Source organism: Bufo gargarizans, chromosome 3 (genome assembly GCF_014858855.1).
Source record: "Bufo gargarizans isolate SCDJY-AF-19 chromosome 3, ASM1485885v1, whole genome shotgun sequence".
NCBI lineage: Eukaryota > Metazoa > Chordata > Amphibia > Anura > Bufonidae > Bufo > Bufo gargarizans.
The window spans coordinates 45,882,656-45,902,393 of NC_058082.1; the positions used below are offsets into that span (position 1 = coordinate 45,882,656).

The following is a 19,738-nucleotide window of genomic DNA, read 5'->3' on the forward strand; positions in this document are numbered from 1 at the left end:
CTTCATCTGGAATCTCCACAGCTACTGGGGTCCCTGAAGCAAGCCTCCTAACTGCTCCCTCAGCCATCCCGGTCCCCTTGCCTCAGCTTCCCTCCTGATTTGGGCCAGCATCGCTTCCACGGACATGGTGAGTGTAGTTTGATATCTACCTAGAAAATTGCACCTATTTCTTACACTCTACCACTTTTTAATACCTCTTACCACACCCGCCCCCCAGTTACCCCAGCAACTCCCTCCACCTCTCAGCTACTGGGCTATTAACCCTTTAACTTCCTGACTCCTCGCCAATCAAACCAGCGTCATGCTGGCCTCCCCTCAGCTCCGCCCCAGTCCGGCCTCACTTGAGTGGTATGCTTACGAGCAATCCTTTATGCAAAAGCCAGATTTTTCAGGGCACACTTCACAGTAAAAAATTGTATCTTTTTTTCACATCCCCACGCTCTGCATGTTTTTTTGGTTCCTACCCTTCCTTGCTGTTTGGGGCACTTCCCCAGGTAAATGTTGACCTTGTACAATATGGGAACCATAACTTCCAGAAGTACTGGGGCCCTCCCCTGCCTGGTTTTGAAAAATTAGGGCCTTGATCACCACCACTTGAAATTAAAAGAAATTTCCCGCCTAGCCTATAGATCTAAATAATATGTTAGCATTGTACAGTGGCATCTCTACAATGGGCATGACCAGCTTTTTGTACCACACCTTCGTTTTCCGCAAGGCACTGTATGGCCTGAGTACTTGTTCTGAAAGATCACCCCTTTCCATGTGCCTATTGTAGTCCAGGATGCAGTCTAGATTGGGGGTAGTAGCATCTACAGGGGCAGGGAAGCTGCTGTTCCCATGGACAGTGGTCAGTGCAAGGACATGCCTCTTGTCCTTGTACTTGACCACCAGCATGTTCTCATTTAGGAGAGCCCCAGTTCGCCCATTCTGAGTGGTTACCCAATTAGGGATCAAGGTAAATCTTTTTGATTTTTGCAGAAAGCTACCTCTAGAATTTAGGGACTAAAGGGGTAATTTATTATCCAGAACTACACCTATATTATGCATATTTCTGGCGCAGAATGAGGCGCAATGGTTACTTGCGCTGCAATCTGCGAGTTTTACCCACTTACGCCAGGTCTAAAAAATGGGCTTGGTGTGGGGGACGTGACGTGGAAAAAAATTGTTTAAATATACATGTAAAGGCTCTTTCACACTTGCATTGTCCGGATCCGGCGTGTACTCCACTTGCCGGAATTACACGCTGGATCCGGAAAAACGCAAGTGAACTGAAAGCATTTGAAGACGGATCCGTCTTTAAAATGCGTTCAGTGTTACTATGGCAGCCAGGACGCTATTAAAGTCCTGGTTGCCATAGTAGTAGTGGGGAGCAGGGAAGCAGCATACTTACAGTCCGTGCGGCTCCCGTGGCGCTCCAGAATGACGTCAGAGCGCCCCATGCGCATGGATCATGTGATCCATGCGATCACGTCATCCATGCGCGTGGGGCACCCTGACGTCACTCTGGAGCGCCCCGGGAGCCGCACGGACGGTAAGTATGCTGCTCCGCCGCTCCCCGCTACACTTTACCATGGCTGCCAGGACTTTAGCGTCCCGGCAGCCATGGTAACCATTCAGAAAAAGCTAAACGTCGGATCCGGCAATGAGCCGAAACGACGTTTAGCTTAAGGCCGGATCCGGATCAATGCCTTTCAATGGGCATTAATTCTGGATCCGGCCTTGCGGCAAGTGTTCAGGATTTTTGGCCGGAGCAAAAAGCGCAGCATGCTGTGGTATTTTCTCCGGCCAAAAAACGTTCCGTTCCGGAACTGAAGACATCCTGATGCATCCTGAACGGATTTGTCTCCATTCAGAATGCATTAGGATAAAACTGATCAGGATTCTTCCGGCATAGAGCCCCGAAGACGGAACTCTATGCCGGAAGAAAAGAACGCAAGTGTGAAAGAGCCCTAAGCTAGCTAGGAAGCTGGCTTGCATTTAGAACTGGTGCTGGATGCGCCGAAATAATGTAGAGGTCGCCACCTCTTCATAACTTCAGCGCATCCACCACCAGATATAGGGGTTATTAGGACCAGCGTTTAAATGACCCCCCAAGTCCCACACTATTTTTGCACCTACTCCTAAGACTGGGGGCATTCTGTTGGTTCACTCTGGGTGTCCCTCCCTTCGTAAACCTGACATTTGTCGGTGTATCTAGAAGTACTCTCACATAGCTTGTACATTTTAATGCCATACCTTGCTCGCTTGCTGGGCAGGTACTGACAGAATTTGACACTCCTTTTAAAATGTATTAGAGACTCATCTACACAGATTTTGGGGGGGTGGTGAACACACCTCTTGGTGTGAAAACTTGGTGTTGAAGTGGTCCAGGACTGGCCTTGAACAGCTGGTCAAATCTGAGGTCATTGTGTGTTGTCATTGTAATGTAAATTTACAAAATCTTTAAAGAAAAATATTTTGAAAATTTCTGTGAAGCCCGCAGTGTCAACTTGGCCACTGCCCACAAACTCCGAAATTTGAGGCTGATAATCCTGAGGGGGTGGTGCCCATATGGGATCACTGTGGGGCGCTGCCTCAGCTGTTGTCCTGGGCCACCTTATTGAGGGTCCCTCATCGCTGGAAGATGATGAGGAGGAAGAGGTGTAGAGGAATGTGTCATCCTCTTCTCCCTCGCTGGCCATATCAGAGGTCCCTCATCGCTGGAAGATGATGAGGAGGAAGAGGTGTAGAGGAATGTGTCATCCTCTTCTCCCTCGCTGGCCATATCAGAGGAAATAATAGTGTATGCCTACCCTTTGGGATGAACAGGACAATTTTGTTTTTGTTGGGGTGTATACATTTTATTTTTTCTCAAAGGTGAGTATGTTGTGCTTTCACACGTGAAGAGGCTGTAGTAAATTTAAAATAGAATTTAGGAGAAAGGAAAAAAATTGGAAAAAATTTTGTCAAAAAAAAGCTTTTCCTGCACAAAAAAATTCTGCATGGAAAACCGAGCATAGATTCGCTAAATAAATGGACTGTACTGATCACTGTTCGGTGGATGCAAAATGCAACCAAGCAGATGTTGATATATCTTCTACTTTTAAATTGCGTTATTTGCTTATTTTTAACATTTATTCTATTTGTGTTCATTATGTATGTTTTTCATTGAGTGTAAAAATAGTTTAATTGTTTTATGCATTTTTTTATTTTTTTATACACTTGTTTTATGCATTATTATTGCTTCAGTTTTTATTCGGTATCAGTTTTGTATGTAGCCTTAACATGTATAAATTGTGTTCTATGCTATGCTTTTACTCAGTCTGAGGCCGAATGCACATGACCGTGTTCCTCGGCCGAGAGCGGTCCGTGGTATGCCGGGCTGGATTCCTGTTCAGAGCAGGAGCGCACAGCGTCATTGGTTGCTATGACGCCGTGCGCTTCATGCCGCTGTTGGACTAGAGCAATACACTATACGAGTAGGGATGAGCGAACCCGAACTGTATAGTTCGGGTTCGTACCGAATTTTGGGGTGTCCGTGACATGGACCCGAACCCGGACATTTTCGTAAAAGTCCGGGTTCGGGTTCAGTGTTCGTCGCTTTCTTGGCGCTTTTTGAAAGGCTGCAAAGCAGCCAATCAACAAGCGTCATACTACTTGCCCCAAGAGGCCGTCACAGCCATGCCTACTATTGGCATGGCTGTGATTGGCCAGAGCACCATGTGACCCAGCCTCTATTTAAGCTGGAGTCACATAGCGCCGCCCATCACTCTGCTCTGATCAGTGTAGGGAGAGGTTGCAGCTGCGACGTTAGGGCGAGATTAGGCAGTGATTAACTCCTCCAAAAGACTTCATTCAGAGATAGATCTGCAGCTGTGGATGATTGAACTGCTGCTATTGAATTGCTCACTGTTTTTAGGCTGCCCAGAGTGTTTTTCAGTCACTTTTTTCTGGGGTGATCGGCGGCCATTTTGTGTATTGTGGTGTGCCAGCACAAGCTGCCACCAAGTGCATTTAACCCTCAATGGTGTGGTTGTTTTTTGGCTATATCCTACATCAGGGGCAAGCTGTCACCAAGTGCATTTAACCATGAATAGTGTGGTTATTTTTTGGCCATATACTACATCAGGGGCAAGCTGCCACCATGTGCATTTAACCCTCAATAGTGTGGTTGTTTTTTGGCTATATCCTACATCAGGGTCAAGCTGTCACACCAAGTGCATTTAACCATCAATAGTGTGGTTATTTTTTGGCCATATCCCAGTCTAATTCTGACTGTAAACGTATACCTGTCACCCAGCGCCTAAATAATAGGCCTCAAATTTATATTCATCCAAATCTGTCATTATTGCTGTAGCTGGTCAAGTTATTTTGTGACCGTCAAAGCACAGTTTTTGTTCTGGGTTGAAATACAATTCCCAATTTTGCAATTTCCTAATTTAGTGGTTTCTGCTGTATCAGACCTACATTAAATCTATCCCTAAAAGGGTATATAATATTCAAGGTGCACATAGGGTCATTCTCAATAACTTTACACACACGCTACTGTGCATATCCCAGTCTAATTCTGTCTGTAAACGTATACCTGTCACCCAGCGCCTAAATAATAGGCCTCAAATTTATATTCAGCTAAATCTGTGGTTACTGCTGTGCCTGTATTAGTGTAATACGGTACCTAAATAGATAGCCAGATAGTGTTAGGTGTCTTTAAAAAAAGGCCTGAATTTGAATTCAATACATTGGGCCAAATAATATTTTTGTTGTTGTGGTGAACGATAACAATGAGGAAAACATCTAGTAAAGGACGCGGACGCGGACATGGTCGTGGTGGTGTTAGTGGACCCTCTGGTGCTGGGAGAGGACGTGGCCGTTCTGCCACATCCACACGTCCTAGTGTACCAACTACCTCAGGTCCCAGTAGCCGCCAGAATTTACAGCGATATATGGTGGGGCCCAATGCCGTTCTAAGGATGGTAAGGCCTGAGCAGGTACAGGCATTAGTCAATTGGGTGGCCGACAGTGGATCCAGCACGTTCACATTATCTCCCACCCAGTCTTCTGCAGAAAGCGCACAGATGGCGCCTGAAAACCAACCCCATCAGTCTGTCACATCACCCCCATGCATACCAGGGAAACTGTCTGAGCCTCAAGTTATGCAGCAGTCTCTTATGCTGTTTGAAGACTCCCCTGGCAGGGTTTCCCAAGGGCATCCACCCAGCCTTTCCCCAGCGGTGGAAGACATAGAATGCACTGACGCACAACCACTTATGTTTCCTGATGATGAGGACATGGGAATACCACCTCAGCATGTCTCTGATGATGACGAAACACAGGTGCCAACTGCTGCGTCTTTCTGCAGTGTGCAGACTGAACAGGAGGTCAGGGATCAAGACTGGGTGGAAGACGATGCAGGGGACGATGAGGTCCTAGATCCCACTTGGAATGAAGGTTGTGCCACTGACTTTCACAGTTCGGAGGAAGAGGCAGTGGTGAGACCGAGCCAACAGCGTAGCAAAAGAGGGAGCAGTGGGCAAAAGCAGAACATCCGCCGCCAAGAAACTCCGCCTGCTACTGACCGCCGCCATCTGGGACCGAGCACCCCAAAGGCAGCTTCAAGGAGTTCCCTGGCATGGCACTTCTTCAAACAATGTGCTGACGACAAGACCCGAGTGGTTTGCACGCTGTGCCATCAGAGCCTGAAGCGAGGCATTAACGTTCTGAACCTTAGCACAACCTGCATGACCAGGCACCTGCATGCAAAGCATGAACTGCAGTGGAGTAAACACCTTAAAAACAAGGAAGTCACTCAGGCTCCCCCTGCTACCTCTTCTGCTGCTGCCGCCTCGGCCTCTTCTGCTGCTGCCGCCTCGGCCTCTTCCTCCGCCTCTGGAGGAACGTTGTCACCTGCCGCCCAGCAAACAGGGGATGTACCACCAACACCACCACCACCTCCGTCACTAAGCATCTCAACCATGTCACACGGCAGCGTTCAGCTCTCCATCTCACAAACATTTGAGAGAAAGCGTAAATTCCCACCTAGCCACCCTCGATCCCTGGCCCTGAATGCCAGCATTTCTAAACTACTGGCCTATTAAACGCTGTCATTTAGGCTGGTGGACACAGACAGCTTCAAACAGCTCATGTCGCTTGCTGTCCCACAGTATGTTGTTCCCAGCCGCCACTACTTCTCCAAGAGAGCCGTGCCTTCCCTGCACAACCAAGTATCAGATAAAATCAAGTGTGCACTGCGCAACGCCATCTGTGGCACCTAACCACAGATACGTGGACCAGTAAGCACGGCCAGGGACGCTATATTTCCCTAACTGCACACTGGGTAAATGTAGTGGCGGCAGGGCCCCAGGCGGAAAGCTGTTTGGCGCACGTCCTTCCGCGCCAAGGATCGCAGGGCAATCTCCTCCTACTCAGCTTCCTCCTCCTCTTCTTCCACCTGCTCATCCAGTCAGCCACACACCTTCACCACCAACTTCAGCACAGCCCGGGGTAAACGTCAGCAGGCCATTCTGAAACTCATATGTTTGGGGGACAGGCCCTACACCGCACAGGAGTTGTGGCGGGGTATAGAACAACAGACCGACGAGTGGTTGCTGCCGGTGAGCCTCAAGCCCGGCCTGGTGGTGTGCGATAATGGGCAAAATCTCGTTGCAGCTCTGGGACTAGCCGGTTTGACGCACATCCCTTGCTTGGCGCATGTGCTGAATTTGGTGGTGCAGAAGTTCATTCACAACTACCCCGACATGTCAGAGCTGCTGCATAAAGTGCGGGCCGTCTGTTCGCGCTTCCGGCGTTCACATCCTGCCGCTGCTCGCTTGTCTGCGCTACAGCGTAACTTCGGCCTTCCCGCTCACCGCCTCATATGTGACGTGCCCACCAGGTGGAACTCCACCTTGCACATGCTGGACAGACTGTGTGAGCAGCAGCAGGCCATAGTGGAGTTTCAGCTGCAGCACGCACGGGTCAGCCGCACTACAGAACAGCACCACTTCACCACCAATGACTGGGCCTCCATGCGAGACCTGTGTGCCCTGTTGCGCTGTTTCGAGTACTCCACCAACATGGCCAGTGGCGATGACGCCGTTATCAGAGTTACAATACCACTTCTATGTCTCCTTGAGAAAACACTTAGGGCGATGATGGAAGAGGAGGTGGCCCAGGAGGAGGAGGAGGAGGAGGAGGAAGAGGGGTCATTTTTAGCACTTTCAGGCCAGTCTCTTCGAAGTGACTCAGAGGGAGGTTTTTTGCAACAGCAGAGGCCAGGTACAAATGTGGCCAGCCAGGGCCCACTACTGGAGGATGAGGAGGACGAGGATGAGGAGGAGGTGGAGGAGGATGAGGATGAAGCATGGTCACAGCGGGGTGGCACCCAACTCAGCTCGGGCCCATCACTGGTGCGTGGCTGGGGGGAAACGCAGGATGATGATGATACGCCTCCCACAGAGGACAGCTTGTCCTTACCCCTGGGCAGCCTGGCACACATGAGCGACTACATGCTGCAGTGCCTGCGCAACGACAGCAGAGTTGCCCACATTTTAACGTGTGCGGACTACTGGGTTGCCACCCTGCTGGATCCACGGTACAAAGACAATGTGCCCACCTTACTTCCTGCACTGGAGCGTGATAGGAAGATGCGCGAGTACAAGCGCACGTTGGTAGACGCGCTACTGAGAGCATTCCCAAATGTCACAGGGGAACAAGTGGAAGCCCAAGGCCAAGGCAGAGGAGGAGCAAGAGGTCGCCAAGGCAGCTGTGTCACGGCCAGCTCCTCTGAGGGCAGGGTTAGCATGGCAGAGATGTGGAAAAGTTTTGTCAACACGCCACAGCTAACTGCACCACCACCTGATACGCAACGTGTTAGCAGGAGGCAACATTTCACTAACATGGTGGAACAGTACGTGTGCACACCCCTCCACGTACTGACTGATGGTTCGGCCCCAATCAACTTCTGGGTCTCTAAATTGTCCACGTGGCCAGAGCTAGCCTTTTATGCCTTGGAGGTGCTGGCCTTCCCGGTGGCCAGCGTTTTGTCTGAACGTGTATTCAGCACGGCAGGGGGCGTCATTACAGACAAACGCAGCCGCCTGTCTACAGCCAATGTGGACAAGCTGACGTTCATAAAAATGAACCAGGCATGGATCCCACAGGACCTGTCCATCCCTTGTCCAGATTAGACATTAACTACCTCCCCTTAACCATATATTATTGTACTCCAGGGCACTTCCTCATTCAATCCTATTTTTATTTTCATTTTACCATTATATTGCGAGGCAACCCAAAGTTGAATGAACCTCTCCTCTGTCTGGGTGCCGGGGCCTAAATATATGCCAATGGACTGTTCCAATGTTGAGTGACGTGAAGCCTGATTCTCTGCTATGACATGCAGACTAATTCTCTGCTGACATGAAGACAGATTCTCTGTTACGGGACCTCTCTCCTATGCCTGGGTGCTGGGCCTAAATATATGCCAATGGACTGTTGCAGTGGTGGCTGACGTGAAGCCTGATTTTATTACAAGACCCGGAGGCTCATATTGCTATTCTCCTTCTTTACTCTGACCAATAGCAGCAAAGAACAAATAAAAATATTGAAACATGTCATCAGCCCCTCCCCATAGTCTCTCTATAACAGGCCACACCGCCTGCAAATCCTCCTCTTTCTTTGCTGCTGACCGCAGAGATAAGTAGTGCTTTGTTACTGTTTTTTCTCATTATGTCTTACTGATGATTTTATATGCTTTGGGAAATTTGTCTTGATTGTTTTCCCCCTTGTGGGGCTATTTGGGGGTGCATATAGGTGATATTTTTACTGTGCCTGTTAAATTTATACTTTTCCCCCTATCTTATGGTCTCTTTTGGGGTCTCCTATTGGTGGTTCGGTTCCCAGGACGGACATCTTGTTTCTCTCCCTCACTGTGCCCTCTTCTGTTCCCCCCTCCTAATCGGGCGGCTCTTTTTCCCGCCGCCGCTTACCTCAGTGCGGCCGCGGCTGCGCTCTCTTCCTCCCCGGCAGGCGCGCCCGAGATCTCGCGAGATCTCGGGCACTTCCGCTTTCGCTTTGCGCGTCTTCTCGGCCTGGAGCTCGGCTGCCTCGGTCCGTCCCTGGGTGTCCGGTTAGGCTTTTTTCTCTTACAGCGATCCCCTGTTACTGGCCTGGGGCAAATCCCCATCACCAGTTTCCTTCTCCCCAGACGCTCCTGTGGCTGTCGCTTGTTCTAGTGAGCGGCCATTGTTAGCATTTTTCTTTCTGTGTGGTTGAGACTGGGTTTTTTAACCCTGTCTTCCCTCATACCATAACTGGCTAGATCGCCTATTATATTATACTAAGGCAGTACCATTATAAGTACACACTTGCACAGGTCATCATGCCTAAGAATGTGCATACTGGCCAGGGCCCTGCAGCAGAGGACGTCCCTCTGGTGGAATTAACCCCTTCGGGGGAGGATGGTCATATCCCGATCCCTGGGGATCAGACCATTGATTTTCAAGCGTCGCTGTCCAGCGCCATTGCTGCAGCCATGGGTTCAATGACCTCGGTCATTTCCCAGACTATCGCTCAGGCCCTAGCTGCCCATCCGACTACCTCTCAGTCCCCGCAGCCCGTCATGGTGTCCTCACCCACCGGGCCAGGGCCGTCTGCCTCCAGAAAAAGAATTCAGAAAGGTGATGATGTTCCCACCAATGTTGGCGCGCCTGGTCCGCGCAAGAGAGCCCGTACGCGTCGGGCAGAACGCACGCGCAACTGGAAAAGTGCTAGAGCACTGCAGGAGATGGATTCCGACTCTGATATCGGATCCGAGGAGGAGGCTTTAGATGACGCCTTTGAGGAGGCAGAGGAGGACCCATCAGGGGTCATGGAGGATAACCCCCTACCTGGGTGTAGCTCCCTATTGTCTGCTGCAGACGGTATGCCTGCACCTTTGACGGATCCCTCTGGAGAACCTTTGTTCGACCCAGATTCGCTCCACCACCCCCGCTCGGCTGAGTGGTTACCATTGGAGCACGTCTCCAAATATTTGGAGGCTAGAGTGCGATGTCCTCTTTCCAAAGAGGCTCGCAATAAGCTTAGGGCGGAGTGCCCCAGACCCGTCATCCCTAACAGGGTGTGCGAGACTCCAGCGGTCGACCCCAAAATGACGCAGTTCCTCGCCAGATCTGGTTGGAACCCGCGTAGGGGTCTGGAGTCGGCGCTACGATCCTGCCAGGATAAACTCCTGGACATATTTGGCCCGCTAGCTAAGCTTTTCGACCTGGCAGAGACAGCTAAAGCTGAGGACAAGCAAGTTGACCCGCTGGAATTGCGCGAATGGGTACAGAGGGCCATTTGCATAGCAGGGAACGTGAATACGTCCTTGGCTATAGAGAGGCGAAAGGCCATCCTCTTCAAAATTGAGCCAAAGCTGTCAAACCTAGCTCTGACGGAGGCTGGAAAGGAGGCCCAGGGCCTTTTATTTGGAGAACCGTTCATTAAGGACCTAGGGAGGTTTGTGGGGGCTTTCACGGCCTTAGACAAGGCCCAGTCCTCCATGAAGCGAGTTTTTCACGGTAGGGTCTCTACCAGGGCCGGCAGCTTCAGGGGCCGCCTGTCCGGCCGTGCCCAATTTCAGTCCCGTGGTTCGGGCCGAGGCTCCTACTCCCAGAGGTCTTCATTCCAGGAGCACAGACGAGAACAGTCTTCGTTCTTCCCTTCACGAGGAAGCTCCTGGCGTCCAAGAGGATATCGAGGAAATCCGTCTTCTAGACGTCCCTACGGTGAGTCTACCAACTCATTTCAATTCTTTAAGGGCTTGTGTAGGGGGCAGACTACGTATTTTTTCCCCAGCTTGGTCCCACATCACCTCGGACCGTTGGGTCCTGTCCACGGTCAGGGGTTTCCATATCGAGCTGACGTCCTCTCCACTATCCCTCCCACCCCCGCACCCGGCGATACTCTCAGCGGAGAACCGCATGCTGGTCGACTCAGAACTGTCGGACCTGGTCCGCAAAGGAGCCATAGAACCGGCTCCGATGTCCCCTGGCCTGATAATCAGCAATATTTTTCTAGTGGCAAAAAAGGGGGGCCAACTTCGGCCTGTTATCAATTTACGCGCCCTCAACGCGTTCGTCAGATACCGCCATTTCAAGATGGAGGGCATCCATCTCCTTCGGGACCTCCTTCAGATGGGCGATTGGATGGTCAAGCTGGACTTGAAGGACGCTTATCTTACTGTCCCAGTAGAGGACGCGTCCAGGAACCTTCTCTGTTTCTCTTGGCAGGACAGGATTGGCGATTCACGTGCCTCCCGTTCGGCCTCTCTTCAGCTCCCTGGTGTTTCACCAAGCTGATGCGTCCGGCTATGGCGTGGCTGCGCAGTCGTGGAGTTCGTCTCATCATATATCTGGACGACATTCTGATCATGGCCCAGAATCGGTCAGTGTTACTGGATCATCTTCGCGGGACCATGGATCTTCTGTCAAATCTGGGTTTCCTCCTCAATCAGGAGAAGTCTTGCCTCACCCCGTCTCACGTGATGGAGTTCTTGGGGTTTCTGGTGGATGCCACGGCAGGGACGCTCAGCCTACCTCCGGCCAAGGTTCGGTCCATACGGAAGGAGTTGTGCAAAGCTCGGTCGTCTTCCCAGATCCCTCTACGTCATCTAGCCCGGATCATAGGGCTGCTGGCCTCGTCTATCCTTCGGGAGGGGGCTTCCTATGCGGATTGGATCTCGCTGGACGAGGAGACCAAGGAGGAACTATCCTGGTGGATCCACAATCTGCGTGCGTGGAACGGCAAGGCGATCTTCGGCCATCGTCCGGATTTCGTGGTAGATTCGGATGCCAGCCTGTCGGGCTGGGGAGCTCACTGCGAGGGGATCACGACCGGAGGCGGTTGGTCAGAGGCCGAGGCGGGATTCCACATCAATGCGCTGGAACTGTTGGCTGGATCATTTGCAATCAAGAGTTTCACGAAAGGCACGGCCAGATCCTGCATCCAACTTCGCATGGACAACGTGTCAGCGGTGAGGTACATCAATGGCATGGGCGGAACCCGCTCCACCATCTTGTCTCGTCTGGCGAAGGATTTCTGGGACTACTGTCTAGACAAGGAGTTGGTTGTTTTGGCGGAATATCTCCCTGGCGTCCAGAACATTCATGCGGATTGGAGCTCTCGGTATCTTTCCGATTCCAGCGACTGGCAGTTGGATCCCGCGGTGTTCCGTTCCTTAATGTCAATTTGGGGTCCTTGCTGCATCGACCTGTTTGCTTCCCGTCTCAACTCGCAACTACGACGTTTTTACAGTTGGCGCCCGGACCCGGAAGCCGAAGCGGTGGACGCATTTCTGCAGGATTGGTCCAGAGATCTGCTTTACGCGTTTCCTCCATTTCAGCTGATCCCGAGGGCCCTGATTCAGGTGAGACGTTATTCAGCGGATCTGGTGCTGCTGGTCCCTTTTTGGAGCTCCCAGTCGTGGTTTCCGCACCTTCTGGAGATGATGATAGAGATCCCGTACCTGCTCCCGACGTCTCAGACTCTCCTCCAAGGGCCGAATCACCAACCACATCCTCTTCTCCTGGACGGATCCCTGCGCCTGCTGGCGTGTCGGATTTCAGGGGACCCTGGGAGGTCTCAGGAGTTTCGGGAACAGCTAGAGTCCTCTTGGAAAATGCATGGGCCCCTGGCACCAGAAGATCTTACAGATCGGCCTGGGGATCTTGGGCTCGCTGGTGCGTGGCTAGGGACTTGGATCCCGTATCGGCACCTGTGACGGAGATCTTACATTTCCTATCTTCTTTATTTGACCAGGGCAAGGCTTACCGCACAATCAGCCTGTTCAGATCGGCTATTTCGGCCTCTCACCAAGGGTTTGATGGTACCCCTGCGGGACAACATCCTTTAGTGTGTCGCCTCCTGCGCGGTTCTCGGATGTCTCGTCCTCCTAGACCTAGATTTTCTGCCACGTGGGATGTGTCTTGTGTCCTTTCTTTTTTGTCTTCTTGGCCTCAGAATACGGACCTTTCCCTTCGGCAGCTGTCGGCGAAGCTCGTCACTCTCTTTTGCCTGATCTCCTGCAAGCGGGTTTCAGACGTCCGGGCTTTGGACTTTGATGCACGCTCGTACACCCCGGAGGGGGTCTCTTTTGACATCTCTAGGAGGACTAAGACCCACATCCGGTCGGTGGCTTCTCCTGCTTTCCCGGCTTCACCTTCACTTTGCCCAGTGGCCTGCCTCAGGGAGTATGAGGCTCGCACTTCTCCGCATCGGTCACGTGAGTTCCCGCATCTTTTCCTTTCGACCATTCGTCCTTTTGCCCCAGTGACCACTCCCACGCTGGCTAGGTGGATGAAGTGGATCATGGAGCTTGCGGGCGTGGATACTTCTGTTTTTTCGGCGCATTCTGCTAGGGGGGCGTCTGCTACCTCTTTAGCGGTTTCTGGCGCCAGACTGGAGGACATTTTGAAACTGGCGGACTGGTCCAGCGTGTCCACGTTCAGGGAATTTTACTTCCGTCAAGGTCTTCATGTTTTTTCGTCAATTATTGAGAATTTGTCTTAACTTTGAACTTGCAATATGAGCCTCCGGGTCTTGTAATAAAATCAGGTGATTTTCCTATTTCATGACGTAAAGTCATGATTTTATTAAAGACACGGAGGCGAGTATTGCCCACCCTAGGTTTTCCCTCCCTATGTGAGTTTTAAAGTTGGAATGATTTTGATTGTGTGTCATTTGCATATTGATTTAACTCTATGAGTTTTTTCCTGAGTAGGTTTGTTGCAACCATTTGTTTGTGCATACGATGCACCAATTTGCTTCTATCATGGTTCTGTTTCCGCCTTTTTTCAGGTTGAGATCGGTCAGTTCCGTGGTGTCCTTTGTTCTACGTCCTGGTTCGGAGGGTCGGCAGTTTGGTTCCAGCCGGTCATGTGACGTGGACTGCTTCAGGAGGTTCTTCAAGGTCGTTCCTGGTGTTCCTGTTCGCTTCCGGAGGGATGGCGCTTTTGTTCCCAGGCTGTTCCGGTTCCTGGTTGGCGGTTCGGTTGGACTGTTCGGTTCGGATTTACAAAGAAAGAGGAGGATTTGCAGGCGGTGTGGCCTGTTATAGAGAGACTATGGGGAGGGGCTGATGACATGTTTCAATATTTTTATTTGTTCTTTGCTGCTATTGGTCAGAGTAAAGAAGGAGAATAGCAATACTCGCCTCCGTGTCTTTAATAAAATCATGACTTTACGTCATGAAATAGGAAAATCACCTGATTCTCTGCTATGACATGCAGACTGATTCTCTGCTGACATGAAGACAGATTCTCTGTTACGGGACCTCTCTCCTCTGCCTGTGTGTGTGCTGGGCCTAAATATATGCCAATGGACTGTTGCAGTGGTGGGTGACGTGAAGCCTCATTCTCTTCTATGACATGCAGGCTGATTCTCTGCTGACATGAAGCCAGATTCTCTGTTACGGGACCTCTCTCCTATGCCTGGGTGCCTGGGCCTAAATATATGACAATGGACTGTTACAGTGGTGGGTGACGTGAAGCCAGATTCTCTGCTATGGGACCTCTCTTCAATTGATATTGGTTAATTTTTATTTATTTTATTTTTATTTTTATTCATTTCCCTATCCACATTTGTTTGCAGGGGATTTACCTACATGTTGCTGCCTTTTGCAGCCCTCTAGCTCTTTCCTGGGCTGTTTTACAGCCTTTTTAGTGCCGAAAAGTTCGGGTCCCCATTGACTTCAATGGGGTTCGGGTTCGGGACGAAGTTCGGGTCAGGTTCGGATCCCGAACCCGAACATTTCAGGGAAGTTCGGCCGAACTTCTCGAACCCGAACATCCAGGTGTTCGCTCAACTCTATATACGAGTGTATTACTGTATATTGACACTGACACTCAGGGTACAGGATAATGACACTGACACTCGGGGTACAGGATAATGACACTGACACCCGGGGTACAGTATAGTGACACTGACACTCGGGGTACAGGATAATGACACACCGACACTCGGGGTACAGTATAGTGACACTGACACTCGGGGTACAGGATAATGACACTGACACTCGGGGTACAGGATAATGACACTGACACTTGGGGTACAGGATAATGACGCTGACACTTGGGGTACAGGATAATGACACTGACACTCGGGGTACAGGATAATGACACTGACACCCGGGGTACAGGATAATGATACTGATACTTGGGGTACAGGATAATGACACTGACACTTGGGGTACAGGATAATGACACTGACACTCGGGGTACAGGATAATGACACTGACACTCGGGGTACAGGATAATGACACTGACACTTGTGGTACAGGATAATGACACTGACACTTGGGGTACAGGATAATGACACCGACACTTGTGGTACAGGATAATGACACTGACACTTGGGGTACAGGATAATGACACTGACACTTGGGGTACAGGATGATGACGCTGACACTCGGGGTACAGGATAAGGACGCTGACACTCGGGGTACAGGATAATGACACTGACACATGGGGTACAGGATAATGACACTGACACTTGTGGTACAGGATAATGACACTGACACTTGGGGTACAGGATAATGACACCGACACTTGTTGTACAGGATAATGACACTGACACTTGGAATACAGGATAATGACACACCGACACTTGTTGTACAGGAGAGGCTCAGTGAAGCAATGTGTACTATCCTTGACTTCATTTGTGCAGTTTGCATGTGTCTGATGCTGCTGGAGAAGAGTCCTGGACTTTCCTTGTAAGTTCCATTTTAATTTACTATTCTTTGCAGTCATGGATATCTTTGCTCTCTGTAGGTTTGGGACCCTAAGTTCTAGATAGATAAGGACCTGCTGTTGTCTTAGAGGCCCCACACTGGGTTACAGGTTCACTTTGAAGCCACAATTAAATGGGTTGTCCGCGTTCACAGCTGATCCCGGACATATCCCCATTTTCACCCCACCGGCCCCTCTAACATGAGCATCGAAGCATTTCATATTCTTGTTTGTTTATATTTTCACACGCTGCTAGGCGGAGATTTCTGCCTAGCAGTGTTGCCGGTGACTTCACCAGTACTGATGGATAGGCTTTAGCGCTGCCCTAGCTGTTTTACAGGCTAGGGCAGCGCTAAAGCCCACCCATCAGTGCTGGTGACATCACCAGGCTGACTGCTAGGCAGAAGCCTCCGCCTAGCAGTCCCCATGTAGAGCCCAGTACATGACTGGATCTCCAAAAAAAGCCCTTGCCCTGCACGATTCAGCTCAAGGCAAAGGAGGGCATCAGAGCATGAAATGCTCTGATGCTCATCTCAGATGGGCTGCTTGGGTAAAAATGAGGATGTGTCCGGGTTCGGCTCAAAACCTGGATAACCCCTTTAAACACAAGCTTGATATCCAGTTGTATTGGGCAACAGCAGCCATTTTACTATGTAGGATTTTTACATAAAAGTAGCAGGACGGCGCCCATCGACAGTCATTGTCCAGTACAACCCTTAGGAGTTAAAGGATATGTGTCACAAAAATGTTATCTGCCAGTTAAAACCAGTAACACATCTCCTTTGTTTCTAATCTCTTTTTATTTTCTGATTGTAGGTTCATTCATTCTATTTCCTGAACATGATTACGGGGCGGCCATCTTTCTTCCGCTGTTCTCTTAACAGCATTTACAAAACATTAAGAGAATTGCTTAAGTTCAGTAAGAAGCTCTTACATTTATCCTCACACAGGCTTATGAAAACCAAGTCATACTTTGCAAATCTATGATTAAAAACACAAGAGACCAAAACTGTAAATGAGCCGTGCGGTTCACGTCGTCTCTTCGGTATTCGCGAAGATAACAACCACTAATGAGAATATTTGGACTAATTAGTCTCGCACTGATGCTAATTATCTACGCTGAACGGGTTGTGAGCCATAAACAACACGTTTCGTCAAGGTGTTTGGGGCGTGCGATCAGGGCGAGCCTACCGGGAGAGTGGCCTCGGGGAACCTACAGCACAAACATTTTCCTTATGGTGACGTCTCCTGATCCCGAAGCAAGTCTATTCATTACCACAAAGGCTTGGGCAAGAAACTGACAATTAATGACCTAGATGAAATCACAGGAATTGAAGGGAGGTCGTGAGGGTCAAAGACGAATGACGAAAATGTGTGGCAAAATAAAAAAAAGCAATAAAATAAACTAGGCCCATAAGGACCAAAGTAGTAAAAGGACTTAATAATCTGGGCTTATACTCCAATGAAATATAGAATTTGCGGTGTTTTTATTTATTTTTAATTTAATTTGGGGGTTACATATACATTTATGTGTATTTAACTTCTTAAAATAATTCCTTGGGTTATTACTTTATTTTATATTAACTAATCTTGTTTATTACATTTTTAATTTTGTGCTTTATTTTGTATTATTTCATTGTATCTTTTTTTTATCTTAATTATATATTTTTTACTTGTTTTCTTAAGTGTTTTTTTTATTTAAAGTTATGTTGTTTTTGTATTTTTTTTTAAATGTCTTTGGTGCAATGAGAACCCATTTTGGGCCCCCTGTCCTTCGCTGCTTTGCCATTGCCTGGCCCTGTCAATCAGTGAAGGAATAGCTGGTCACAGAAAGGAGCGGAGCCTGGGTGCAACAAGAGCAATGGTGGCACCTTTTTATTCTCAAAAAAAAAATTATCATAATTCGGGGACTGAGCCTCAGATCAACAAAATAAAAACTGTGTTTTAATCAAGTGAACCACAGTTATGTGTCTATGCAGTTTAATTGGGAGGTCGCTTGTTCCCTTTAACATCTTTATTCTAATTGATTGCATTATACTTTTATATGTTCATATATTATTTCTGTGATCTTTTGACACAAGTTGTTACTAGCTTAAAGACCATCCTTTTTTTATCGGTTTTCCCCACTGCCTGATTAGAACTTAGAAACCTGGGGAGCTGAGCACAGGGTAGAGGGAGACCCATTTTATTATGCCTGTCACAGGGAGCTCCCCCTTTGCAGTGCCGCTGGCATTCCGCACACATAGCGGAGCGAGGACGCGCTCGGCGTCCTCGTCTCCATGGGGACCAGGGGGCAAGGAGGATCCGACCACTTATGCCCCCTCTGCGTGGCCGGCGTCCTCCGTCCCCTAGACAACAAGCAGCAGGAGAGCTGAGCGCCAATAATGATGATCAGCGCTCGGCTATGTTGGGCTGTGTTATGCGAGTCACGTGACGCTGGCCACGTCATGTGACTCACCAGTCTGGGCTATTTAAACAGGCAGCCTGCTGGCCACAGGTTGCCTGTGATTGGTCTTTCTACCTTCACCAGCATTCCTATTGTTACCTTGCTATTGTGTTTTGGACCTCGGCTTTGTTTCTGACCTCGACCTGGAATTGACGTGACTTCTCGGCTTCTGGCCGGTTTGTGTTGACCTTGCTATTGTGTTTTCCCTTATGTACCTGCGTAACCTCCTGGCTTTGACCTTTGCTTCCCTGACTCTTTAGGCCCCTGAACGTATCTAAGCTAGGGGCTGCTGCCAAGTTATACGCCGTCAGTTAGGACGGGCCGTGCAAGTAGGTAGGGACAGAGGTGCGGGTGGATATCAGGGATGCATTCTTCCCACCCCTACGTGACAATGCCGTTGTCTAAGAGATCAACAGCTAGGATCAGTAATTTCAGAATGCTGGGATCCCCTCCATAAAAAACATCAAATTTTTAGTTTATCTAACCTAAAGACCACTTGTCAGCAGATCAATCCCAGTAACTGGGCATACTGCCTGGTAGGGTTAATCCTGCAGATTAAATTTAAACCTGTCTTGTGAAAGACCCTTATTCTTTATACAAAAGAGGTCATCTCTTCAGTGCTCTGAGGGGCAGGACAGTCATTTTTATCATTACCTTAGGAAGGATTCTTTACAGTAAGAGCAGCAAAGCAGAGAAACGCCCTAAAGCAAGAGGATGTGTTTGGCAAAATTGAGAAAAATTTAACTTTAATGTGTTGATTGAGTAAAAAAAAACAAGGCCATTTTTTGAATAAAAACAGCATCACACCTGTCCATGGTGTTATGTCTATGGGTGTGAAGCCACTGCGTCAACCAACAGATTTGAAGTTTGACTACTGCTAAGGGTGTTATCCTGGCAATCCCCTGGTATTCATCATTCAACTCCTTTACATGGATCAGAACTTCGCTGCAGAGGAACCTCCAAGCCTCTATTTCCAAAAGTAGTCTCTGTTTGGTTGACAGCTGACCCACTGGGCTGAAGAGATACTGGTGCAAGGCACCAAGTGATCAGGCAAAACTGTGGTCAGGGACAGGGAGAGTGCAAGCACTCCAATAAAAGGTATGAGGTCAGGGCAGGCAGAGGAGGGTCAATAAGGTCTGGCTTAAGGAAATAGGCAGAAGTTGGGACACAGGCAGAAATATAAATAGAGCACACCTATGCAGGGAGCTAACAAGCTGGGAAACCTACAGCTCAGTCACCCTACCATAGGAGAAGGTGCTTTAAGTACCCAAAGTTGGCCAGCCATAGGCTGGCATGATTATAGCGTGCTTGCTCTGGCCTTTTAAGAGCCAGAGGGAGTGTGTGTGTGCGCGCCCTGAGGGGAGATGCCTCCCTGGCAAGAATCAGGCTGCAGCCTGCCATAAAAGAAGAGCCAGACATCTCCGGAGGCCGAGCCCACCATAGCGGTAGTAGTCAAAGCATCCAAGTAGGCTAAAATGGAATGCAGGTACTTTAGGAGTAGCTCCTAGCGACCAAACTGAATAGTTAACTCTGTATATACTTTGAACAGCCA

The 19,738-nt window shown here is 49.4% G+C and overlaps 1 protein-coding gene across 1 annotated transcript; it reads left to right on the plus strand.

Annotated features, from left to right (window-relative positions):
• Window positions 1–9,898: 9,898 nt before the first annotated feature.
• Window positions 9,899–13,840, plus strand: LOC122931355. Its single transcript, XM_044285420.1, has 2 exons — window positions 9,899–10,742; window positions 13,813–13,840. Exons 1-2 carry the CDS (start codon window positions 9,899–9,901, stop codon window positions 13,815–13,817), a joined length of 849 nt encoding a protein of 282 aa, XP_044141355.1. The 3' UTR covers window positions 13,818–13,840.
• The last annotated feature ends 5,898 nt before the right edge of the window (window positions 13,841–19,738 follow it).

What these genes read in the sequence shown, in the direction of transcription:
- LOC122931355 (XM_044285420.1), top strand. Translation starts at nt 9,899, where the DNA reads ATGCCTGCACCTTTGACGGATCCCTCTGGAGAACCTTTGTTCGACCCA.